The 27474-nt window shown below is 42.1% G+C and overlaps 1 protein-coding gene across 1 annotated transcript in view; it reads left to right on the top strand.

Moving 5' to 3' along the window:
• The window catches only part of LOC147705959 (protein-glutamine gamma-glutamyltransferase E-like), a 105119-nt gene extending 79496 nt beyond the window's left edge, over nucleotides 1–25623 (top strand). Inside the window, exons 8-13 of the mRNA XM_086932423.1 lie at nucleotides 1014–1117; nucleotides 1969–2211; nucleotides 6670–7038; nucleotides 7627–7784; nucleotides 11777–11910; nucleotides 24675–25623. Coding sequence (XP_086788549.1) covers nucleotides 1014–1117; nucleotides 1969–2211; nucleotides 6670–7038; nucleotides 7627–7784; nucleotides 11777–11910; nucleotides 24675–24822 — 1156 coding nt within the window. The 3' untranslated portion in view covers nucleotides 24823–25623. The remainder of the gene's footprint in view (nucleotides 1–1013; nucleotides 1118–1968; nucleotides 2212–6669; nucleotides 7039–7626; nucleotides 7785–11776; nucleotides 11911–24674) is intronic.
• The last annotated feature ends 1851 nt before the right edge of the window (nucleotides 25624–27474 follow it).

The raw sequence follows: 27474 nt of genomic DNA on the forward strand, positions 1-27474 counted from the left end.
TGGAAACCTGATCAGCATTTGATGGGCTATACCTGCTGCTCATTCTGGGACTGCAGCTTTAAGGTCTTTGCCTTGCTTCAGGAGGGATTAAGGAGTGGACTCCCTGCAAGTAATAGGTTAACAGAGCCCACCTGTATCATCTCCACCAAGAAGTCCCCATCCTGGAATGCATCCAGCGGACTTTTAAGGATTTGGACAGGTGCATTGTGGGAATTGTAGTCCCAACATCCCATGGACCATCCCAGAGTTTCTAGTCCCCTGGATTGGTGATATGGACACTATGAACCCTCAAGAAGACCTTCTGGAAGAAGCTCCACAAGTTTGGAGAAGTTTAGAGCAACTTTTGTAAAAAAGCTCCATAAGTCGACCAGGTGTATTGTGGAAGTTGTTGTCCCGGACTCCAAGAGGCAAAACAGAGCTTCTGAACCCTTGGCTGAGGTCTTGGACCTCTTTCTTGCTTCAAAAACCACTTCAGGAAGTTAGCATAAAGAACTCTTGACTTTGCCCCAGTCCAGCATGAGTATTTTTTAACCCTTTGAGTGCTATTTTCTTCTAAACTGTGCTTTACTTTTAATCTTTAAAAATTCATATCTCTGGTTCTCTACAGTGGACTTTTGTTGTTTTGGAGTCTATTTGTTTAAAAAAATCTAATCTGCTTTCATACATTGGTGTTCGATTTTTATTGTGTGTTGTGTCTTACTTATTTAATGTATTGGTGTTTTTAAATGCTTTACACACCTGTCTCCTAAGTTCCACCTGACTGCTCATTGCCACATACCAAGTGAGACCTTGACTGAACCTTTTGTTGTGTTTATGGCCTTTTTACTAGTGGTAAGTCCCTACTTATCACTACTACCCACTTTCCAACATTAATATTCTGCTCCATATAGTAATTATACTGGTTACAACAAGTGTAAGCATTTCAGTGATATTGGCATCGTGTTGGAAGGTGATTATATGTGTATCTGTTCATGTGACTTCAATATGAGGCTTTAACGTTTTTATCCATACAGGAATTTCCATATGTGGAATGAATCCTGGTTTATTCGGCGAGACCTGGGAGATTTCTATGACGGATGGCAGGTTCTGGACTCAACTCCACAGGAGGAAAGTCAAGGTAACCTCAGAGTTCCAGCAGATGCCACATTGTCATCAGCATCTATGACTTCTGAAATCTCGGGAGGCTAGAATGTGAAAACTTTCAAGTGATTCAAAAAAAGTCACACTCGTGTTAAAGGCATGTTTCTTCATAGAGCAATTTACGCTAACACATATAGCCATTGTCATGAGTAATGGGTGTTAAAGTTGAGTTTACACCACCAGAATACTTAGCAGCAGGAGTGTACTAATACCTTATCATACCTTGTCATGGATGTGAGAGCACTGAGGATTCCAACATCGCTGCTGTGGTTATTTTTGCCCTGTGCTGGAAATTGCCATTTTGCTGGTGTCATGACGAGCTCAGCTCGTCATCAGCACAGCTCAACTGTGCCTCATGACGAGCTGAGCTCGTCATGAGCATGGAAGGGGTTAAAATATCATAACACTCTTGAGTGACATTCTGTTTGCATTTGCTTTCCAGCTTTATACTTGATGTTCTGCAATCAGGGATTCAAAGTCCTATAGGCAGATAAATTAATAGGAGGATTGCACTCTTACTTAAGTTACTAGCTTAATACATTTAAAAAAAATGTCATTATGCAGTAGAAATAAGTAGACAAAATGTATCATACATACATACGAATAACTGATTTTTAACTCCATGTGTGTATTCTCTACTTTATTAATCTTCAAACCCTTAAAACAGTATTGAATTTATTATTTTACGAGCAAAAATAGTTATTTAGCAAATTATTAAAAAAGAACGAAAACTTGTGCCTCCTTGATGCATCCTTGATTTTGGTCAGTGTACTGCTGTACAACTCTTAATGCAGTGAGCGTTTACTTCACACTTCATATTTGTTGCAGGGTTATTTCGCTGTGGTCCTACCTCTGTCAAGGCCATCAAAGAAGGGGACATTCAGCTGAACTACGACGCGCCCTTTGTTTATGCAGAGGTGAATGCTGACCGTGCCAACTGGGTTTACTATGGTCCCAACAGGAAGGAGAGAGTATATTCAGATACCTACTATGTTGGCCAGATGATGAGCACCAAGGCTGTGGGCAGTAATGAACGTGTTGATGTTACTGGTACCTACAAATATCCAGAAGGTAAAAAGAATTACACATGCTTATCATTGTCCCTCTATTTTAATAGTGACTCAGAAGTTCTTCATAAATGTTCCTATGTTGCCTATAATCAAAACTTGGTAGATCTATTCCTTTTTCTGCATTGGCTGATGATTCCAAGTTTTGTGGTGATTAGGTAAGAAGGTGCAAAGAAAAAAGGGGTGTTCCCAAAACGCATTTTTCCATCAATGTATTTTCCATTGACTTTTCACTCAGATGTAACGTCAAAATAGGTGAAAGGATTTACTTCAAATTTGGCAGTAATATAGAACAATGGTGTTGAAAGGGTCCTTTGGTTATTTGATGTAAACTCATTCAGGTGTTTTTGAGTAATAAGGGACAGAAAAGTGGTGATATATTGGGCATCAGTGCACCACAGTAAATTTCCTGTATACTGCAGTTCATACCAATGACAAAACACAATATTATTGATCCATTAAAGCCATTACAAAATAAAAAAAAGGCTGCCAAATTGTTTAGACCACACTTGTCTTTGTTCTGAGTTTGAACTTGAAATATAGTTTTATTACTGCTTATGTGATCTATAAGAAGAAATTAGACATTTTATCACCATATGTATAAGTAGGGAAAAGTATTTTAATTGTCTTATACATATATTTAAAAAAGAGTACGGGGTACCGAGGTACTTTCCCAAAGCTATCTAGGAAGTACCACACCACAGTACCTATTTAAATAAACAAATAATTGCATAATACAAAACAGACTCTCTGACAAACCACTTCACTCCACTCTACGGCATGCCACTACACTCTGCAACCCGCCACATAACCCCACTCCTCTCTGTGTCACTCTATTCCAACTATGTTACTCCATACCACTCCATTCAATGACACTGCACTCTACGACATGCCACTCCACTCTAGAACATGCCACTGCACTCCACTTCATGACACGTCACTCCACTTTATGACATGCCACTCTAGTCTAGGTCACTCCACTCTAAGTGCCCGATGTAGGTACCAAATACCGGTCGGAAACGGCCGATTTCGGCCGTTTCCGACCGGTATTTGGCCTACTGAGATGTAGGGGACCTTTTTTTGTCCGATTCGGTATTTTACCGATTCGTTAAAATTACCGAATCGCAAAAATACCGAATCGGTAATTTTACCGATTTTTTAAATTTGAGATGTAGGTGGGACTACTTTCAGTCCCACAGGCCCTTCAGATTCGGTATTTTAACACCCAATCCAATTGGGTGTTAAAATACCGAATCCAGGTGTGCATGCACATGTGTGCATGCACACCTATGCCATGTGACAGACAGACATGCCCTTAGGGCATGTCTGTGTGCCACATGGCTCACATGCCTTTTTTTGGGGTGCTGGAGGGTGTCAAAGTGACACCCCCTGCACCCTTGCACAAATCGGTAATTACCGAATCGGTAATTACCGATTCGGTAATGCCCATTGATTCCTATGGGCTTCAAGGCCCATAGGAAGCAATGGGGTATACCGAATCGGTATTTACAGAATCGGTAAATACCGAATCTTACAGATTCGGTATTTACCGAATCTGAAATACCTACATCTCCCCCCCTCTAAATTACCACTTCATAAATACCGATTCGGTATGATTCGGTATTTATGAAGTGGTAAATGTAGATTTACCTACATCGGGCCCTAAGTGCCTAATGTAGGCATTCCCAGGTTACCGATTCTTAAATACCGAATCATAGTGATTCGGTATTTAAGAACAGGCAAATGGGATGTAGGTATTTTTACTGAAAAAATTACGAATCGGTATATTTTGGTAATTACCGAATCGGTAAATACCGATTCGGTAATTGCCATTCATTCCTATGGGCTTGGAGGCCCATAGGAATGAATGCCAATTAAAGAATCGGTATTTACCGATTTGGTAAAAGGGGGAAACATTGGAGGGTGGCAGGGTGTCACTTTGACACCCATTTGCACCCCTCAATTGTGTATGGGTGCACAAGTTGCATACATACATGCCCTAAGGGCATGTGTGTCTGCAACATGGTACTGTTGGAAAAGCAAAAAAAAAGCTTTTTCCAAGGTTTTCATTATTTACCACCAATTTGTAGTTGGTGGTAAATAACGAATCCTAAAAGGGGAAAAGCACTCAATTGAGTGCTCCCTACATAGCAAAATCGGTAATTTACTGATTCTGTATTTTAAGGAATTGGTAATTTACCGATTCCTTAAAATACCGATTCGGTAAATTAACGAATCAGTGAAATGCCCACCTACATCTCATTTTCCAAATACCGGTCAGTAACGGACGAAATTACCGAATTTCGGCCGTAACCGACCAATATTTACCTACCTACATTTGGCCCTAAGACTCTCTACAACATGCCACTTTAAGGCACACCAGTCCACTGCCCTCTATGACACTCCACTCTACGCCACTCCACTCAACAATTTTTTGCTCCACTAGATGACCCTCCACTCTACGCCACTCTACTCCACTCTACAATATGCCAATCCACCCCACTCACCCTCTTTGCCACTCCATGCCACTTCACTCCAATCTAATCTATGACACACTACTCCACTTTACTCCACTGTACTTTTTCTATGCCACTCCACTTTATGCCACTCCACTCGGAGGCCTTGCACAACCCAACACTGTATGACACACCACTCCACTCTATTCCATGACACAGCACTTCACTCTACGCCACTCAGCCCCACTCTACTCTACAACACTCTACTTTACTCTCTTCCCCTCTACTTATGACACACTACGACATTCTACAGCATGTCACACAATAACACTCCACTCCACTTTACACTATGACACACCATTATACGCCACTCCACTCTGCAACAGTCACTCCAATCTTCGGCACTTTACTCCACTCTGTGCATTGCCACTCCACTGTGCTCTACCACACTATATGGGACTCCCTCTACACCACTCCAGTCTACTTCACTCCACTGTACTTTACGACATACTACTCCACTCTACTTCATTCTAATCCACACCACTTTAATCAACTCCACTCTAAAACACTGTACAACCCAACATGGTATGACACACTACTCCACTCCACTCCACAACACCCTACTCTACTCTGTGCCTCTCCACCTTCTGACACTCTATGACTGTCTACGACATGCCCCACTAGAACACGTCACTCCACTCTACTCTACACTACAACATGCCACTCCACTATACGCCACTCCAGTCTGCTCCACTCTATGGCCATTCACTCTACGCCTCTCTACTTCATTCTACAACACTGTACGACATGTCACTCCACTCCATAACATGCTACTCTACTCTATGACACTCCACTCTATGACACTCAGCACCATTCCACTCCACAACATGCCACTCAGCTCTGCAACATGCCACTCCACTATACGCTAGTCCTCTCTATGCCCTTCCACTATCAAACAACGACATGCCACTCAATGAGATACCACCCCACTCTACTCTACAACACGCCACTCTAATCTACACCACTCCACTCTACTATATGACACGCCACTCCACTCTATGACGTTTCACTCCACTCCACTCTAGGACATGCTGGTCCACTCTACAACACACCACTCCACTCTACAAGATGCCATTCCACTCCATGACATGCCACTCCATTTTGGGGGACTGCGCTCTGCTCCGCTCTAGCACACTATGTGACATGCCACTCTATGAGACGCCACTCCACTGTACTCTACAACACACCACTCCAATCTACATCATTCTATTCCATTGTATGCCCCTCCACTCTATGACTCTGTATAACATGCCACTTCACTCCACTCTACGACACACCATCCACTCTATGACATGTCACTCCATTTTATGACATGTCACCCCACTCTACGATACTCCACTCCACCCTACGACACTACACAGCACTCCACTCTATGACATCCCACTCCACTGTATGCCACTCCACTCTTTGGCCATCCAACCTAAGACACTCTATGGCATGCCACCCTGTGACACGTCACTCCACTCTACTCTACGACACTCCAAATCATTCCCCTCAACGACACGCCAGTGCATTCTACGACACGCCACTCCACTCTATGACAGACCATTCTACTCTACGACGTGCCACTCCACTCTGTGACATTCCAATCTACTCCGCTACACTCTATGACACGCCACTGTATTACACGCTACGCCACTCTACTCTACGAGATGTCACTCCACTTTATACCACTCCACTCTACAAAAATCTACTCCGCTCTATGCAGCTCCACTCTGCACCTCTCAAATCCACTCTGAGACACACCACTCCACTCCATGACACTTAACTCTACTCTATGCTACGCCATTCCACTCTACTCCACTTCACTCTACTCACTCTGAAAAACTTTATTCCACTTTATGGCACTCTACGACACTCCACTCTACTCCACTCTACACCACTGTCCAACACTCAAGGGCATAGAATGGCAAGCTAGTCAATTTAAAATCTCTATTCTCCTTTAGGCTCTGAGAAAGAAAGAGAAGTGTTCAACAAGGCCGTCCGTAGACTTCAAATGAATGGAAGCATGACGAACGAGGATGTGGAGGAGCGGAATACCCCAGAGAGACTGCGTAACCGAGTTAGGGAACTACAGCCCAGGACAACAACCCGGGCTGGAGAGGCTGGAGCCCCTGCTATCTCTGGAAAGTTCAAGATAACATCCGGTGCTGTGGTTGGGGAGGATATCAACCTTACATTGAATCTCAAAAACCTGTCTCCTGAGACCAAAAAAGTGCAGGTGAAAATAAGCTGCTCCTCCATCCTCTACACTGGAAGACGCATACAGGACATTTTCACAGATAATAAGTTTGTTACTCTTGGTCCAAAAGGAGGTAAGTTTGCATAACGAGATAGATAATGCACAGATGTGAGACTGATGTGAAATGGAGTCCTGTTATAAATGACAGTGGAGGCGATTAAGAGCCCTAAAATGGAAAATGTACCTACAATGGCGGTGATCCATCATTGCCCACTATCTGTGTGCCCTAGGGGTTTAGAATAACCGACACCACAGGGAGGAAGATATATCAGTAATCACCAGCAAAAGGTACTGAAAAGAAATGAATGTGTAGAGTCAAAGGGTGAAACAAGAAGGTCCTCAATTTTGATACAACATCTAATAAAGCGGGAAGGATGAACAAGGGAGCCATGGGAGAATAGGGCACGTTCAGCTGGAGCCATTAGGAACATTATGGGAAATACACTGACCTTGCAACTAGCCAGCAGCAGCCAACATAGTAAGTGAATACAAATGTCCAACTATACATTAGTGTTAAACAAAACAGATAAATACCCACATATTTGAGGATCAATTTAAACCCAACGTAATGCATGTTTTTTTAATCTAAGAATTACTTTCTGCATGAAAATGAAAGCTGTAAAATGGCAATAATTTGATATATTGATTTTTTTTTCTGCAGAGACCAATATTCCATTAGTGATATACTACACAGAATATGGAAGGGTTTTGGCCAACAACTCTATGCTTTCAATGACAGCACTGTGTGAAGTTTCGAATGGAGAAAAAGTGCTAGTGCGGAAAGACATCTCGCTTGACAACCCGGCCGTGCACATCAGGGTAAATTTAGTATGAGCAATGGTAACATGAGGTCAGGGGACACAGATTTTGGACCAGACATATCATTTTCTTACTCGTGAGATGACACCTTTTCATATAGACTTGAACACTCTATGGAATTTCCTTCAAGTTTCAATCTTGTCAAATTATGATAATAGGATTTCAAGAGAATATTCAAAGTTGTTTATTTATTATTAATTTATTTAGTTGTGTAAAGTGCTCACAATTCACTGAAAGGGCCACTTCAGAGCACTATTGAAGAGTTGAGCTAATAGAAGTACGGAGTATAGCGAGAGAAAGAATCTTCACATTGTATAGGGAACGAAGTTCAAATAAATTGGGATTTAGGAGTCTCGCCTAAACTATAGAATACTAAATACAATAAAGTGGGTCCTTTTGTAGAACATTGGTCCCAAAGCACAGAACGCTTTGCATTCTTAAATCAGTACAACTCATTTTACGAATGGAAAGACTAACAGCCAGATTCAGGTGAATAGCGCTCGCAAAGGGCCAGATTCTCAGAATCTGGCCCTTTGCAAGCGCAATTTTTGCATTTGGGATTCATCATCCCAAATGCAAAAATCGGTAATAGCGAATTCGCAAATTTGCGAGGAATTACATTTAAGGAATCTCTATTTGAGATTCCTTAAATGCAATTCATCATCCATTTTCAAATTGCGAATTCGCTATTTCGGGCCGCTATTTACCGTGAGGTCAAACGTCGTGGTAAATAGCGAAAACTTAGAAAAATGCTTTTAAAAGCATTTTTCTAATTTGCATGTTGCACACACACATGTCCTTTGTACATGTATGTGCGCAACACCTGTTTAAGTTTGCATTTAAGGGGTGCTACAGGGTGTCCTTTGGACACCCCTGGCACCCTTTAAATCGCTATCTTATTTGCGATTAGCAAATTGCTAATCGCAAATAAGGAATACTCCCCATTCATTCCTAAGGGCCTTTTGGCCCATAGGAATGAATGGGGAGTTATTCCTTATTTGCGATTAGCAATTTGCTAATCGCAAATAAGGAATATGTAGGAATCGCATTTTTTGTGTGATTCCTACATGAATCCCGTTTTGCGAGCCTGTAATAGCGATTCCTTATGAATCGCTATTATAGACTCGCAAAACGGGTCTTTGATGAATCAGGCTGTAAGGGCCTGATTTATAATCGGGTGGATGGCCTGTCCTCCACTAGGTCATTGGAGTAAATTACTCATGTTCCCTGACAGAGGTGTCGCCTGCCCAATTATGAAACCCCTTTGGCTCAGTGGACATTTCAAGGATGATGGTGGTTCCTTCCAATGCATTGTAAATTTGCCAGACGAATCCGTCAAACATGACAGAGCCGTATGTCAAAGTAAAAAAAAAAAATTATTACATATTTTTATTAAAGTTAGGCAGTCATACAGCAGATGTTAAAGTGGGATTTTCTTTTCGAAATTAACAAAATAATAAATGCGCCCCTCGCCATGAGAGTTTCTTCTCATGGCGACGGGAATGTGAGCACTTTTCAGAGACCCTTAACCCCAGGTTTTTCCAGGCGGTGACAGGCATTGAAAAACAGCTGTATGTCCACCCATCTCAATTTTGTGGACATACATACAGGCAAACCTCCGATGGCTCTTACTCAGTGGGGCCTTTGGAATAGTTCACCCACAGCAGAGACGGAGTGGTCTGCCCCGTTGGTAAACTATGATCCATCCGAATTTAAATCAGCTTGTGAGTGTACCACAGTCATGGAAGGGAGGGACCTCTATCGCCATTTCGACAGAGTTCCTTTTCCACAATGATATAAATCAGGACCTAAATTTACAATGTACAAAAGTGGTTTTTGTAATTAGAATTATGAATCACATAGCACAGAATTCAACCTTTTACGAAGGCAAAATGGAAAACATTGTATGCACAAATAATATGTGTTTTTTTTGTGGATGAAAATCATTATATGTTTGTTACCTGCTTTTGCAAGCTGCCAAATAGGAGGGTGCAGACATTAATCTCATGGATAAATGCATGCACTAAAATTCCTGCATACTACGATTTTGGATGTCAGATAGAGGTCTGATGTCCCGAGCAGGGCTCCGTCCCAGTATTTGCCACCTTTCACTAGGAACCAAGAGCCAATGTTTTCCTTGTTAATATTCATGTTCCAGGAAAGCTAGAACTCTTAGCTAAAAGCGAGTTCGCCCTGCAGGGCTCTCAGTATAGCTTGTACCGCAATAGGGGGCATATTTACAATAACTGGTGCATCCCTGCAAATCAGCAGGGATGCGCCAGTTATTGTGCGCCACAACCCCGCCATCATGGATGCGCCGCATTTACAATGCGGCGCACCATGGTACAAAAACAGCACAGATGAGTGACGCATCTGTGCAGTAAAAGTGACGCATTGCTGGAGTTGCGTCGCAAACGCGACGCAGCTCCAGCAGTGCTCTGGGGCCCCTATCTAGTTAATGCTGTGTCAATCCTTATGCCTGCTTCAGGCAGGCGCAGGGTTTTGACGCAGAATGGGCCTAAAAGTGACTGAGTGAAATGTTGAGAGTTCACTTAGCCACTTTTAGGAGGCGTTCCTGCGCCGGAACGCCCCCCCTGCACAGGAACGTCTACATGTGGCGCAGGGATTACAACGTGACACATCTCCCAGATGCGTCACGTTGTAAGTACCCCCGCACCATGGAGCAGGATTTGCGCCGCTGCTGCGTCACAAAAGTGACGCAACTGCGGTGTAAATGAGGCGCAAGGGGCTTGTAAATCTGCCCCTAGGAGTGTCTGTTGGCAGCACAACACAATAGTTGCACTGTGACTAACCTCTTATGTAGAAAAGGTTCATACAGTTTTACGCTCCGTTTTTAGCAATCAAAAACATAAATACTACGAAAATAGTCCCCAAAATAGTTTGTTATCGAAATGCAGAATTTTCAAAAACGAACCTTAAGTTTAAGTTTTTCTAGTTTTCAATGGCTGATTGGGCTTCTATCTCATTAAACGCAAGGAGTGCAGCTCCGAGAGATGTGTGTGAACCAGCAGCTGCTAGAGAAGAGGCTGTGTGAGCGTCACAGGAGGTTGGAGCTGTCTTTTTTCACCCAAACATGTGGGTGATACATTGCTCATACTCCTGCTGCACTCTCGATTCGTCCAGAGCACACAGGAGGGAGGTTGGGACCTCATCAGCCACAGAATGCTTCCTTTGAGTCCTGTAATAAAATATATGTAGCCAAAGAAGCCTTCTGATTCACTTGCCGGCCCCAACCCTTCCACTGCAGGAGGTAATCAACCCCATGCAGCACCCACTGTCAAACCACAACTGGGTCAGGTATGCTGTGCAAATCATCAAGGGGCCGTCACTGACACAACAGTCATCCTCAAAATGAACAAACTGTGTCTGGTCTAGTGACAGTGTATCAACTACTGCTTAATCCTACTGCAGTTCCAAAGCTTTTGGGTCACTTTTGGGTGCTAATGTGCTCTCAAATCTTCCTATTATTGAACTGGATACTGGACATTATTACTGAGATCAACTCAACACTAATAACCACAGCTCATTAGTATTATCTATTTCTGCAGTTACTTTGAATCCCCCAATCCATGCAGCATAATCTTCACAGCCTGAAAATGACATGTTCACACCTCCAATTGTTTATATTTGAAACCCATTTCCTATGGTCCTCAATAGGTTTGTAAACACAATTATTTATTAGAAGGAGGTCTTACTACTTGGAATGGATCTGATGGAAGAGAGTGCCAATCTTTAATCAAGAGGAAATTGAGACACAGAGAAAGAAAATCGTCACTTACTAGAACCACCGAATTTGTTCATGTGCAATAGTGTATATTAAAACTCTGCTCATATGGTTCCAGGCTATCACCTTAATGATATGTCCATAACTCCTCTATTGGAAGCTACCCTAGACTCACATGCTGCACATATATTTGTTCTACAGCTTTCCTTCTCTGTCTCTAAATATGTCTCCCATGTTTCGTTTGCAGTTCCGGGATCAGCCTATTGTTTATGAGAAAGTGAACGTGGAGGTCAAATTTCTAAATCCTCTCATGCTGACCGTGGATGACGGCATCTTGGTGGCAGAAGGCAGTGGCCTGATTGATGGGCAACTCAAAGCAGAGTAAGTTAAATAACAGACAGTTTCCCACACCGAAGGGAAAGGAATCCTTCATTTTAATGCGCATGTGCTTTCATGAAAAAATGTCAGTCTGAATATAACCTTTCCCCACGTCTTGCTTTTGGAAATACTGGAATGAGAGCTTCGATGGGATGTGAACCCTGATGTCCTGTCCTTGACAAAACCTGCTTTGTTAAAGTAGTATTACCTTCCACCTACCAGTGCAGCTCCTGGTAAGGTCAGGTTTACATGGCACTTTGATGAGTCAAAAAGCTGTCTCTAGAAGGTCTGAAATACTGAGTACTAGTCCACATTTCTAAATTAGGCTTAATATGTATCAGTTTATGTGATTGTGATGAGGAGGACTAACTCTTATAGTTTTGGAGAACATTGGAGATGAGATAGGTTATAATTAGTTTGGAAGGAAATCCAATTAGGTAATAGTTTGATTTTATTTGGTTTAAAAACTTCTAAAGCACACAATGGTCCTAAAGCCTGTGGCGCAAGTATAACAGTACGCCCAGCCAGAGAACCATCGATAACCAACACTACGGGCTACCGTACTTTAAGAAGAGAGAAAATAACCATGTTTTAAATGTTTCATTAAACAGAAAAAATTTGTCGAACTTTCAAGATGCTGGGGCAGGCTATTCGAAAAATTGCATGTGGAATATTATGGACAAAACTTTGACCACCCCATGCCACGTCCTTGATCCTAGACACAATCACTGATCTTGAGTTGGCTGACCTTAGGAATCATTTGGGAGGATATCATCTGAATGTAGTTTTCGAACATTCCTTGTGCTGCCAGGCACAGGCAGTCCTCTTCATTACAGAGAGCCAATGAAGCTCCACCAGTTTGACTGCTACTGGCTTGAACTTTGGATGTTTTTCAGTGGTCGGCAAGTTGTATTATGCAACATCTGTAGCTTGTTTAGTGATCTCTGTTTAATACCCATGTACAGGGCATTACAGTAGTCAAGCCTTGATAGTACTAGGGAGATAATCACTGATTTTTGCAGATCTAGGGGGATGGAAGGTAACACTTTCTTCAACATTCTTAGAAAAGAACAAGATGATGACAGTTTGTTTAGCTGAGACTGAAAAGGCAGCTCAGCATCACGGATGACACCTACGTTTCTTATTATTGGAACTGCAATGGGAAGAGAACCGAGAGACTTAGGCCACTGTGAATGATTCCAGAAGTCAACATGCTTTCCAAAATGAAGGACTTCGGTTTTTTGGGGAGTTCAATTTTTAACATTTTCCACTCATCCAACTATTGATTGCTAGCATACATCTGTTGTATCGGCCCACCACCTCCTTTACGTTACTGGAAATCGACACCACAAGCTAAGTATCATCAGCATACTCTACTGTGGTAAAGCCAAAAGAATGGATAAGCTTGGCTGATGGGGCCACAAATATATTAAAAAGCATTGGGCTGAGAGATGACCCTGGGGACCCCACAAGGCAGAGAAAAATATTTTGAATTAAACTCCCCAAGGGCCACCCTCTGTTGGCGACCTTCTAAAAAAGAGTCAAGGAGACGAGGGCTGATCCAGAAATCCCAGCATCTGTCAGTCGCTTTAACAGGACCACATGGCTCACCGTATCTAAGGCTGCAGAGAGATCCAAAAAGATCATCTCGGCCTTCCCCCACTACTCGATGATTGATCATATTTCTTCTGAGACAGCTACCAATGCAGTCTCAGTACTGTGGTTTGACCTAAAACCAAACTTTACTTCATTCAGTATTTTATTTTTCTCTAAATAATCTGTCGGAGTTTTGTTAAGATATTTTTCTATAACCTTTGCAGGGAAAGGTAACCCGGAGATAGGATCTAACCTATTCTCTATTGTAGGGTCAAGAGTTTGCTTCTGCGAAAGAGGAGAAACTGAAGTCTTTTTCAATTCCTTTGGAAAAAGTTCTTCCTTAATGATGGTGTTACACAAAGTTGTAAGAACCGGGGCTATTTTATGAATTACCTTGTGTACAGCCCTAGGTAGGCAAGGGTCCGAGGGGCTACCGACTTTGTATGTCTAACTAAATCGACCACCTGATCCACTGTTAAAAGGGAAAAGTTACAAAGCTCTGCGTTATTGGAAGGGTACCACTTGAAGGGTGAGGATGCACAAGTGTTTGTACAGGTTTGTAATGACATCTTTAAGCTTCAAATATTTGCTCCAAAAGGCAAAATATTAGAGGACAGAACTTGCCTCTGCTGAACATTTGCTGTTAGAAAAGTGTACAAAGCTTTCTATCACGTTGCCACACTCAGCTGTCATCTCCCGTTGTACCTGATGTGTAGGGCTAGATTTGTATTGTTAGGGCTAAGGTTCCTATTGGTCCAAGGTGACCTAATCACTAACGCTATTTGACGCTAGAGGTTTTAGGGTATCCACATAAAGAGCAACAGGTTAAGGATGTTGACGTTTTGGGCCTGTTAGTGCCTCAAAAGGGCCTAGGCCACCAATAAGAATTTTAGGTAAGCAACCTTTCACAAAATCTTTATCAACTGATAATCCCTAAACCTCCTACTGTAGTAAATACACACCCCTCATATACAAACGCTGAGTGATTTCAAGTATTAATAAAATATTCCAACAACCATGTAACTTTTCTAAAACAAAAGCAACCACAACACCAACACCGCTCAACCTATTGCTAACAATACAACAATTCAATAACCACAACCCAAATAACCTGAAGACATGAACTCACTTGCCAGAAGGAAACTAAAAATCAAGGGAAGGCACAAATGTTTGATCACAAGGCCCCTTTTTCACACCTTACCACTACAACACATCAGTCACAATACTATAACCCACCAAAAAAAGCCCAAACAGACAAAAACATATATTAAAGTCCTATTTTCTCGGACCACTCTCTCTTCCACCTCCACTAAAGGCCACGAGCACAATACACCCCCAAAATACACCAGCCACATCAAAATGCCTTATGTCCCTCTAGCACCACTCATGCTACAGACATGGAAAGGAAAGAAACACAACTAAAATCAGACGTGAGTCCCTTGCCCACTTTGCCACGGGATTCAAGCAAGCCGGGCTGAAGACGGCTGGAATGCCAGAAACCGGTCCTGGGAAGCTTGTTTCCGGTCCAGGGAAGGCATGGCTTGGCAGTTCGGGCTGGACTATTCCCATGAGGCACAGGGTCAGACTGATTTGCATATAGCCATGTCTGAACTGGAGTGGCAGAGTGGGCTAAAGAACGGTGATGGATTAAACCCAGATCTTTTCACTGGGTGTGAATGTTTGATTGATTCAGATGCTCCGTCCATCACCACCCCCTTTTGTACAGTATCTGAACATTCTACAGCATGAACCCTATCCCCACACTCAAGCACTTATGTCATTGCTCTACGGAGTCCATCAGGGACCAAAAGGGTCCCATCATCTCTAATTCACAAGACACTACAAGCATCATCAAAGTAATTGTGTTAGTGGTAAGATCATTAATATTTATGATGAGGGTTATTGGTTTGCAATTATTTTAGTCATCAATGATTTTGATACTGTTATGATTTGTTATAATATGTTGAATAGTAGTGTTATGACTATTTTAATTATTGTTTCTTATTTTCTTTAGTATTAGCAGTTATGAAATGAGCATTAGCCTTAGCATTTGTTTTAGTATTAGTTGAGGTATTAGTATTTTAAGTCGATGGTTCCTAACCTGTGGTCCGAGGACAACTAAAAGTACCGTAGGCGTACAGAGGGTGTCTGCGCCTGTTTTGCAAAATTTAAATTATTTAATTAAAATGAATAAGATGTGTACAATTGAAGGAACAAGAGTGAACATTTGAAAACTTTTCTTCTTTCAATATTTCAATATTTGAGCATGTGGTTGATGTATTCTTGTTTTTAAAAAAAAGTTTTGTATTGCTTTGAGGTTTAAATCATAGAAAGCTTTTAGTGTGGGGTTCATGACTTCTAATAATGACTCAGTGGTGGTCCCCTGATTCAAGTAATGATTCAGTGGGGGACCATAGAATTAAAAAGGTGTAGAACTGTTGTTTTAAGCCATTTCCTGAGTCACACAGGTCACAGGATATCCGCCTGTGTATGCATGAATTCATGTTCAAATTCTAATTAAACACTAATGGTTAGAGCCTTGCGGATGGCATCGTAATTGGCCCCTAGGTTTACTGTATGACCACTGCATTACAATACTTGCAGCCAGAAACTAAACCAGACGGTCATTCCGGCTGCCTTCTGATGGGCTCAAGGAGTCCGTCGGCCAGTTGGAACCGGCTCGTAATGCCTAAGGGCTGGTCTTTCTGCCCTTGGGATTACCATTGAACTCTTTCCGGAGTGGTTTCCATGCCGGCCTGACAGACATGGAAGCGATGTTGGAAAGCGTGTTTGGGGGCCCCCAGCAGGGTCCCCTGGGTGCACGGCCTCCGGATGGGGGCCGAGGCTCCTGTTGCTCCCTGCACCCCGTGGCAGGCACCTTGGGTGCATGAATGAACAGCACCTCCCATTCCCCTATGGCAGCATGTATTACTGCTGGTGTACGGCCGTAATGCATGCCCCCATAGGGAAATGTAGAAATGCGACCGAACAGTGTTCTGTTGCATCCTAATTAGGCGGTGAGACTGCTGACCAGAGATCAGTTGGTCCCAGGACCGAGACGGTGTTGGGCGGACTTATCGTAATTAGCCCCTAAATGCTGTCTATGCACCTTCAGGGATTTTTACACATTAAATAACACCTGTGTCTTTAACGTCTTTTGTGTAAACCAAGAAAATGTATGTGTTAGGATACTGAAGAATAAAATGCAAGAATAGTTTATATAATTTTGCACGGACTCTTGCACCACACGTAGTACTACAACAGGATTTAAAGTGGAGCACACTATAGGGTAAAAAAAAGATTTTGAGCGCAAAACACCTTTTTACACCCAAAGTTGATGTAAGTGCATCACTACATAGTTTTGCATGGACTAGCTCCAAGCCTAATATATTTCATGAACCTTGGACAGAACATGACTGGAACTGCATAAAAATCCCTGTGATTCTCTGAAAAGGCTAATCAATTAAAATGGTTCGACATGGCTTTGCATGATTTCCTAACTCAAATGAAAAAATACACGTGCAATTGGTATCAGCTCTCAAGGCAGTTTGGGGGGGGGAAAGAAAAAGCCAAGTAAAGGGGCCTCTGGAACTTCTGGGACACAGAATTGATAATTGTTTTCCACCAGCTTCCTCCTGACTATATACCGTATGTCTTTATGCTGGAAAATGTTTCCGTTTTAGCCCCCTACACATGTGAAGACTTTTCTGCCTTGAAAAAGAAAGTAATCCACAGGCTAAGGGCTAAATCCAGATTGCCCGTTGATCTCTAGGGAGATTCTAGTGAACAGAAAAGCATCCTGGATCCGGTAAGAAGGAAGCTCTGGGTGACTGTATTATCATCAACTTTAAGTCGCCTAATTTGGCTGAATCATTGTTAAAGCACTTTTATACCCAGTGACGGGGTGTAGGCCCTGTAGAGGCCCTATCATTAGGCTATTCGTTTAGGCCGAAGGTGCGGCCCCCCAGATCTGCCCAAGAAACTTTCCTTCATTCGGGGACTGTGTGCCAAGAATTGAATGATGAAGTAAGGAATTCTTTTGAACCACTTGCCTCCTTAGAGGACCTGGACTGACTTCCCCCTGGTTTGGAGTGGGCCATGCAGCATGGTTTTTAATTTGATAATAAGGTGGTTAAAGAATGTTGTGTCTGAATGTTGGGCCTCAGGAGATCCATCTTCCTATGGCCGCAGAGACCCCTATACCCGGATGGTTCTTGGGCAAAAGGTTGTGGGTTAATCGTTCATGTCCTGGAACATTGCTAGTCTTCACAATAAGCTAACAAATCCAGACTGTCTCTCTGTATTTGAGAATGAAGATATTGTGTTACTACAGAAAACTTGGTTTTGAGAAGATTTAGTGTTAATGGTCATTATTTTTTTTGTAGTGCAGCTAACACATCTAGATCAGGGTGGGGTAAGAGGGGTTTAGCTATCTTAATTTCTGTCAAACTACCAGGTCTATCAGCCAGAATTGTAAGTCTATCACCCCATTTCCAGATGATTTTTACAGGTCCCAGATTCATTTAATATGATTTTGTTTAACCTGTTCAATAATGTATTTGATCAACGAGTGATGAATGTACTTGAGCTTGTGGAGAACGTCCTAGAAACTTTTATGGAGAACTACCATAGGGAGACTTTAATATTCTACATATTAGATTTTATGACTGTGAGGGTATAGTGCAGCCTCACCCTGTGGAACTAAAGATAAGGATGGGGATTCACAACTCTTCCAACATACTCCGGTTGGAGAAATCCTGAATGGGATTATGGGGTCTCCAGGCATTTGGTCTTTGCTAAAGAATTCAGGGTAGATGGGTCTACCCTGCTTCCCACCTTTAAAGGGGCTGTCAGGGGAAGTGAGATTGACTTTTTCCCCTTGTTTTAAAACATAGCAAAAATAAAATCTGGGGTGTGAGGTAAGCGCATTCTGTATTATTGATCATAATCCTCTGGTATTAGCTATTAATTTACACTTGGGTGATATTGCAGGGAGTCAGGAGGCTTTACCAGGAATCAATAAACGCAATAAGGGCATAAGATTAAAATGGGAGAAACCTAATAAAGGGTTTTTAATGACTAAACTGGTCAAGGAGAATTTAAATTATTTTTTTACATTGACATCAGCAGAGGAACCCCTCAGTTCTATTATAAATGCTTTAAGTGCCCTCTGTACTGCAGTGGATAAAGGTATAAGATCTAATAGTGTGGCAAAACTAATGCCACCCAAAGGTTGGTTTAACCATGCATGCACCATTAGAAGCTGAAACTGGAACTCTGCAAAATTCCTCGCTCAAGGGATGAAATTAAGAGTGCATGCTGATATTACTCTGAATGCCAGGAGATATGAGTTTATGAAAGATACCTGGGAAGATTTGAAAAAAGCTGCCAGATCGAGGCACAGTGCTGCCTTTTGGAAGGTTGTAAATCAATCTTTTTTCATGGGTTATGAAAAACCGACACTAGATACAGTTATCCAATTGGATGTGTGGGTTGTTCATTTTAGTAATATTTTCAGTCCTGGTAGCCTAGCCAAAGTTAGAGTAAGTACTGAAGTAGTAGTCTATAACTCAGCGATGTATGATGCCCTTAGTGAATCTTTGGATGTAAAGGATATTATTGCTGCAATTAATCAAAGCCCTGTGGAAAAAGCACCGGACCCGAACGGTTTCCCGGTGGATCTTTTTAAAGAAAATGTACTGCTTTGGGCTCCCTTTTTAACTAATATTTTTAAGGCGTCCATAAAAGGTGTAATTATCCCCATCAGTTGGCCGGGGCCATAGCACAAAAATATAAATCCTCATTAACAAAACCTATTCAGCCTATAATGGAGATTTATAGCATGAAGGTGCTGGGCGCCTGTCTTTATGGATCAAAGCTATGGGGCTTTACCAATCTGAGCGTCTTGGCTACCGCAGAAAACAAATTTCTTCGCCGGTTGGTTGGTGTCCCGCAGAGTACTCCATCGATTCCGCTCCTATACGACCTTGGCAGGAAAAAGATCGAGGACATGGCGCGATTGCGCCCACTGTTATATTGGAGGTGCATCAAGACCACTCCTGAACTGGGTCATTATGCATCTGCTCTTAAGGACATTATCAGCTCTGATCGGTTCCATAAAATAACCTGGCTTAAAGAAATTAGGAACTTGCTTCAAAAATTGCACTTAGACCACCTATGGACTACCACTGATCCCTCCGCCTTTACATATAAGGCGTCACTGAAAAAAATGTACTGGGACATGGTACATGATTCTGTTTTAATTTCCAATCAACCGTCTATGTTGGCATCCCAGTACTTGGAGTCTAAAATAATCCCTAAATGTGAACAGTACTGGGATTTGATCACAAAACCCTTGGATAGAAAGTTGTATTTCCACTTCAGAGTTGGCTCCCTACCTTTAAATGCTTTTACTTTTAAATGGTCTCCAGGCAATGTAAATACATGTTGTTACTGCAAGGTACACGTTTGGGACATCCCACATTTTTTGTTTGTTTGCCCACTATATGCTGCCCCAAGAAGAAGATGGCTAAAACCGGTCTGCAGGAATTTGGGTATAAGGAAATACCTAGAAGCACTAAGAATATTAAGATCAAATTGTGCTCCCAGTCTTGCAATCGCCTTAGCCAAATACTTGGGATGGGCCTGGATAATTCGCACGCGCACTTTAACTGCAATTGTTTATACATGATGGAAAAATATCTAATTTTAAGATCAATCCCACTTATCGTGAACTAGGCACTGTGACTCTGATTTTTTATGTATGAATCTTTTTTAAGCTGAAAATATTCGCCAGCATTTATTGTATTTGATTGAATTTAATGTGTATTTTATGTCGATCTTAAACTTAGCGTAGTATTTATTTCTGTTTAGAATAGGGAAATAATGCTTTTATGACAATGCTGTCGAATAAAGTATTGAAACTTGAAACTTGTGTAATTATCCCCACTTGGATCAAAGCCATAGTAGTCCCCATTTTTAAAAAGGAAAACCTAACTCGTTGACCTGCTGTCGCCCGATTTCCCTCTTGTACTGTTCCCTAAAGATACTAGGAAGGATCCTTGCATCCAAATTGGCAGTCTGGATGCAGGAAAATCAGTGTCTTTCAAGAGTCCAGTTTGGGCTCCGCCCAGGGATCGACACTGTAGAACATATGTAAACCTTCAGTTGATCATTGGTAAACACATTAGGCCAGAAGAGATTCCATTCACCTTGCGTTTATGGATCTCTCCTCTGCCTTTGATATGGTCAACAGGGTGAAGCTATGGGATAGTATGGCTAGGATGGGATTTGATCTGGTCTTAATAGGGCTAATACAAAGGATGCATTGGAGCCACCACAATAAGGGTCAGGTTTGGCAGAGCAGGTGAACTCTCCCCGAATGTTAAGTCCCACCTGATGGCACCACTCCTGTTTCATATTTATATTAATGACTGAGATTCTCATCTGGCTAAAGTAGGGAAAGACCTCTCCTTAGAAAAGTCTGAGTGCTCTTGGTTGTATTTTATGCAGATGATGCAGTCTTAATGTCAATAGCTCCTTTTAGAATCATTTTATAACTTTATGGGGGTCTTGATCTAAAAAACATCCAAAAAAATCATTTACATGAGCCTTGGCCCTAGGAACCTGAAAACTAGGGACCACATGAGAAGTGTGGCTCAGGGGTTAGAGGCGGCAGACCCGGAAGCTGAGATCGGCCCTGGACCAGGGTTCAATTCCCCACCTCGGCGGGTCTTGGGCTCAAAAATTCCACGGACTCGATAATTCTCGCTCCGGTGCCTTCTCAACTCACGGGTTCACACTCTGCGACTCTGGGCAATAGCTTGCTTAATCTCCACAACGGCCCCTCGCGGCGGGATGCCTGGCTTTCACCTTGTGGATACCCTGCCTAGGTTATCTCACAGGGGAATACCAGGACGGGTTCCCTAAGCAAGCGCCGGGAAACCCTTTGTGGGTAGCTGTGCGCTATATAATCTCAAATACATTTACATGTACGACATGTTTTAGAGGACACTAATGGCAAATCGGGCCTCTTGCAACCTCCAAAGAGCCGATTGGCATGTACTAACCCTTTCTTGTGAATCAGTAACCTATTATTGACTTGTAAATTAGGGTTTGCAGGTCGGTATTAGGATGGGGCAAGCCAGGGGCATCCCTTCTGAATAGCGAGCCACTAGGGGATGTGAGAATGTTTTGCAACCGGAATGCAGTTGCAAAAACTTCCGCAGTTTACTGCCTACTTCAAGTAGGTGGTAAGCCAGTCGCAAATTGGGAGGGGTCCCCATTTCCTTTGTGAGTGGCAGCAAAAACGTTTTTTAAGAGCCAGGGACCACTGCCAACTCTTAAAATATGAAACAGAAATGTTTAATTTTTCGTTTTGAAACACATCCTGTTTTCCTTTAAGGAAAACAAGCAGCATATTTTTTTAATTACTTCATTTAAAAACAAACACAGACATGTGGTCTGCTGTCCCCAGCAGGCCACTATTCTTGTGTTTTTGAGATATACAATGGGTTGCAAATTATGACCTATCTCATGAATATTGATGAGGTAGGTCAATTGTGTCAATTGGGACCCCATTAGAAATCGCTGAATGTGACTAAGGCACATTTGTACACTGTAATTTGAGAGTTCCTAATTGAGAATCACAAAATATCAGAATTAGGGACTGGCAAAATTATTTGGTCATACATGTGGCCCTAGGTCTTTTTACCTTGGTCGGTTGGAAATCATGAGAGTTAAGATGTTTACTTATATGGGTTTCCCACTGGAATAAATTTAGCCTGGAAAAATTAGTATTACATAGGAGCTATAGAGTTGGTAATTTCTTTTGTCAGAAGACTTGGACAGATACTGATTAGAGAAATGATTAATATTTACAAGAGCAAATGTATCTCTGTGGTTTCTCACGAGGAGGAGGAGTTTGAGGATATAAAGGTCCTGGGCCCTACAGAAGGTAGACAAAATATTTTTGAGAAGATTGTTGCCTGTGCCCCATTTTACTCCTGCCTTTATGTGTAATTCAGAGACTGGTCTTTTTCCTTTGGGTGGCAAGATGAAGCTGGAATCTCTGATTTTCAGAATTTGGGGAAATCCGGAAGCGCAATTATCGAGGGATGTATTGGAAGACTACCTTACCCTGGTTAATATTTATGCTATCTCTTGGTTTAATTTTATTAGGAAGGCATTCTCGGAGCTAATCATACTGGTTGTGAATGCTACGAATATGAACCCAAAGGTTGTATCTCAAGTGAAGGAGGCCTTCCAGCTAATGCAGTGCAGATACCACCAGGCGAATTTTAATAAGCTGTCTGCAATTACTAATTACAACATAATCAAAATGGATTAAGGGTGTAGGCTGTGACTTTCTTGGTTTCACACCCTGAACACTGGGTTTTATTCAATAATAATAATAACTTTTAATATGTTGCATCTTTTAGTTGCTTTTCCTAAGAAAGCAGGGCGTGGTTCTATGTTGCCGAGCTGCCCCTGTGACAATGTTGCACAACAAAGCATAATGTACTTTATCCTATTCTGTCTCCTTTAAACGTCTGCAAAAAAGGGTTACATGTATCCTATCCTCTGCTCCTCTAACATCAGAACTCATAAGGAGGCGTTGTATTTTTGCAAAAGTTGGACAATGTGGACCTCTGTGCTGCTGTGGTACATTTTGGTTCCCTGGCCCTGAGGATCAGAATCCGGTACGGTCCAGTGTAACGAACTGTGAGCTGGAAACCCGGGCACCTCATATATGCTGAGGTCCTCAGGTTTACAGATTGTGTTTGGACTCCCCCTCAAGGTTATAGGCCTATTTTAAAAGGATTATTTTAATGTGCTTTGGGCCATATGTTAGGGTTGATTTAGACTTTTTAAATGGTTGATTTATGATGATGATTTATATAAAATATTCTTTCTTAGGTTTTATGATGATATCATGATTATATATATTTAAGAACTGTTTTTATTGCACTTTTTTGGTGTATGAATATCTGAATAAAGGAGCAGATTTACAAGAAAGTGATGCATCTGTAAAGATGCGTCACTTTCCCTGCCCCACCATGCAAAACCCTTGCGTTACCATGGATGCGCGGTATTTACAATATGATGTACCATGGCGCAGGATTAACAGATGCGTCCGAAATTCTGAAACATCTGCTGACAGCTGGCTGTCGCAAGCACGACGCAACTCCAGCAATCCGTGTTGCGGCCTATTCAGAATCAGGGCCGGGCTGGGAACCAAAACCAGCCCTGGCAAAGTGCTCAGCCGCCCCCCGCGCTCTTTGCCAGGGCCGGTTTTCGGCCGATTTTGTTACAGGGCAGTTTTTGCAGCAACGCTGCAAAAACGGCCCTGTAACAAAAACGGCCCCCAGGGGCCCTAAACCGGCCCCCACCCTTGCGGCGCACCAGGGGATTGCCCGGTGCCCGCAACGGCCAGTCCGGACCTGTTCAGAATACACTGCGTCACTGCTTACACCTGCTTCAAGCAAGCGTAAGCTTTTGAAGCATTGGCGTCCTAAAAGTCACGCAGTGAAATCTTGTAGATTTCCTTGCATCACTTTTACGAGGCTTTCTTGCATGGGAATGCCTACCCTGCTTACATTATACCTGACGCAGGTATAATGTCACGCAGGGCTTTATAATGTGACGCATCTCCCTAGATGCGTCACTTTGTAAATGGGCTGCCACTTTTACGCCACCACTGCATCACAAAAGTGACGCAACAATGGCGCAAAAGTGACGCAAGGGGCTTGTAAACCTGCCCCAAAGTTTATTTGAAGGATAATCATGTCACTTTCCCATGGGCCCATGGGCAGTACCAACAATGTTCTAACAAGTTGATTGTCTCCACGTAGAGATTTGTAGATATTTGTACAGAAAAGTTTTCCTCGGGTACAGAACTCATGCAGGTCATTCCTTCCTCCACTTTTAGTCATAGCACAATGCCTAGCAATGTTCTGCAGCAGCATTATTTGTGCAAGTGTGGCCAAAGACATTACCACCCGCGACTCGTAGAAGGTGTGGCGCTACATTATTTTGTCCATTGCCAATGCAGCACTGCAAATTTCTATGTGGTGCAGCATCTTTAATAGTTTTGTAAATGTGTGTACATTTTAGTTTTAGTGCTGTAACGTATAATATCTTCTGATGAAATTCTTTGTGTCATGTTTTAGGCTTCCGCCCATGAGGCCCAGAGAAAGGATGAGGTTTAAGTTGGAACTCACCCCCTGGAAAAGTGGTACACGGCAGCTGCTTGTGCATATAGCCAGCAGAAAATTCTCCATGAAAGGATTCAAGACAGTGGCTGTTGCACCATGGTAGCAAGATCAGTCCCTTCACGTTCCCATCTATTCAGAGGCCGTACATTTGCTCCTGCTGTTACCTAATTTCAGAGTGAATGTTGTCTTCTGTGTCTATGGTCACAGTCCCTGAAATACTCTTCCCCCAAAATGTATTTGCTCACTAACCCCCATACTGTCTTCCTATCTTAGAAGTTGTTGTAATGTTATCATTTAACTAAGGTTCTAGAAATATTGACTTGTGCTGCTTCTTTCCAGATGTATGTGTTCATGATATGACTGCTTCGCGCCAGGATACTCAGGAGTAGTTGTGCGTGTTATAAATCACAATATAACATAACGCATAACATAACATATCCTGAGACACTACTTGCATGAGAACAATCTCACAGGGAATCCTGCAAGTCCCTGTGGCCCTTTAACATTCTCCACTGGTTAGACCTACTCAATGTGTCTCTTTTGATTTTTAGGGCCAGATTTATCAATCTTTCCAGCAAGACAACTTGCTGCGCGGCATAAAAGGCAGAGAGTAGGAATGCACCATACTTACCGATATATGGCGCATTCCTGATCCGGGCATGCGCTGGCACACAATCTGCTGTCTAGCGCCAGCGCATGCCCCTTTACGCCATGGGGCAACGCTGTATGCATTGCAGGAAGGATTGTTTTTTTGCCTGTACAGACACCTTCCTGCACAAAAGCAATCCTTAGAGTCACTTTTCTCTTAGAAAGAGGAAACAAAGAAAAAAAATAAAGATGTTTCTCCTCATTGTGCCTCCCCTTGAAAGGAATAGCATTTTGATGCATTCACAGGTTTACCAGTCTTGCATTTAAATGCATTTTTCTAAGTTTTCGATATTTACCACGAGGTTTGACTTCGTGGTAAATAGCGGTCCTAAATTGCAAATTTGCAATTTTTAAATGTTTCATGAATAGCATTTAAGGAATCTCTAAGGGAGATTCCTTAAATGCTAATCCTCGCAAATTTGCGAATTCTTTATTAGCGATTTTTGCATTTGGGATGATGAATCCCAAATGCAAATATACCGCTCGCAAAGGGCCAGATTCTCAGAATCTGGCCCTTTTGCGAGCGCATTTCGCTTGATGAATCTGGCTGATAGTCCCTTATGTAGAGTTTTGTCGGATGGTCACAAAGTGACGGGTTATTACAAGTCCATTGTAGCCTGTGGGCCTCGTAATACAGCGAACAGAATATTCGCTACGTTTTCACGGAATATCCCGTCCGCCGAACTCCACATAGTATGTATGGGCTTTCAATCTATCAACTCTTGCCACATGATGGCGCCCACCAAAGGCATAAAACATGTATCCGTTTTTTCAGGTGACTAGAGTGTCTCAATCACATTGACAGCTACTTCTCCAATTGATGGTATGAAACCTGGCATCGTTTTTGAGTTATTTATGTGTCTTTATATAGATTCTAACTAGAAAAGGTTTCTATTTTCGAAAAGGCTTCCTCCCCTGGGTTAGTACTCAGAGATTACCGTACATAACTACAAGGTATATAAAAGTAAAACTGTTAATTTATTTTACAATTAAACAAAATACATCAGAAGCCACTTGTCTGTAAAATTGTGTCTCGTCCTTTCATGCTTTTTATCACCCACACATATTGAAAAATGTAAATTTGCAAGGTGTGTTTTGCAACTGGCGAATGATAGGCCAGTTACTTGCTGGTAAACGTGTTACTCTGTGTCCAAGGAGCTGATGTACTAACACTTTGCATGGGGTTTGCTTCAAAAACGTAATGCAAACCTAAGACAAATATTTATTTGGAATTTACTTTTCCAATAAAAAACGTTTTCCATGCTGAGAGGTTGCCTGAAAATAACACAAAGCAAGGCTATGCACTGTTTCCCATTACTTTTGGTCGGGTGGTGTTCCATTGGTGGTACCTGGGTGTTCCCATTCAACCACTTATCGTTTTTGATGCAAAGCCCTATCTACCAACAATAAAAGACAAGGTATTGCATCAAAAAATAACGCCTCGTTGAGATTGGTTTGAACTTGGAGAAATGCTTTTATTTCTCCAACTTTCAATGTGTGCTGCACTGTACAGGACACTACCAAAGTAGGAAATGTATTAAAGTGTCAAGAAAAGATTTCTCATTACATCAATAGGTAAGAAACTAGAACTGTGATCAGAAAGAATAGGACTTGGACTAAATTATCATTAAGTGACCAGGCCATCTCATCTTTCTTCTTCATATCATTCCTAACAGCACAAGAATGTACCGAATTTTGGAAACCATTCCTTTTTTATTCAAATTTATGTGTATATGTATCCTGACAAATGAAGACATGAACAGCTGAAATAGTTGCCACACCTAGTGCTAATTTAATATATGCTAAAATAAGAGAACAAAAGAAAAAACAAATTTTGAGTTAGATTCATAACTGAAAGATCTTGAGAACCAAAATCAGACTTTAAATTACCCCCACTTGCAAATGATTATGTGAAATGAAAGTTTGAAAAGCCCACTTTGAAGCACTGAAAACATCCTTAACTGATGCGCCCTTAAAGGCTGCCCAGGAGGTAGAGACCCCCTAGAACAGCGGCCCTGAACCTGACGTGGAAAGGCTATTCGTGGAGTCTAAGTAGCAGAGTAGAAGAACTAAGGTACAGACCATGATTGGAAGCTCCAAAAGTGAC

The sequence above is a fragment of the Lissotriton vulgaris genome, chromosome 7 (genome assembly GCF_964263255.1).
Source record: "Lissotriton vulgaris chromosome 7, aLisVul1.2, whole genome shotgun sequence".
NCBI lineage: Eukaryota > Metazoa > Chordata > Amphibia > Caudata > Salamandridae > Lissotriton > Lissotriton vulgaris.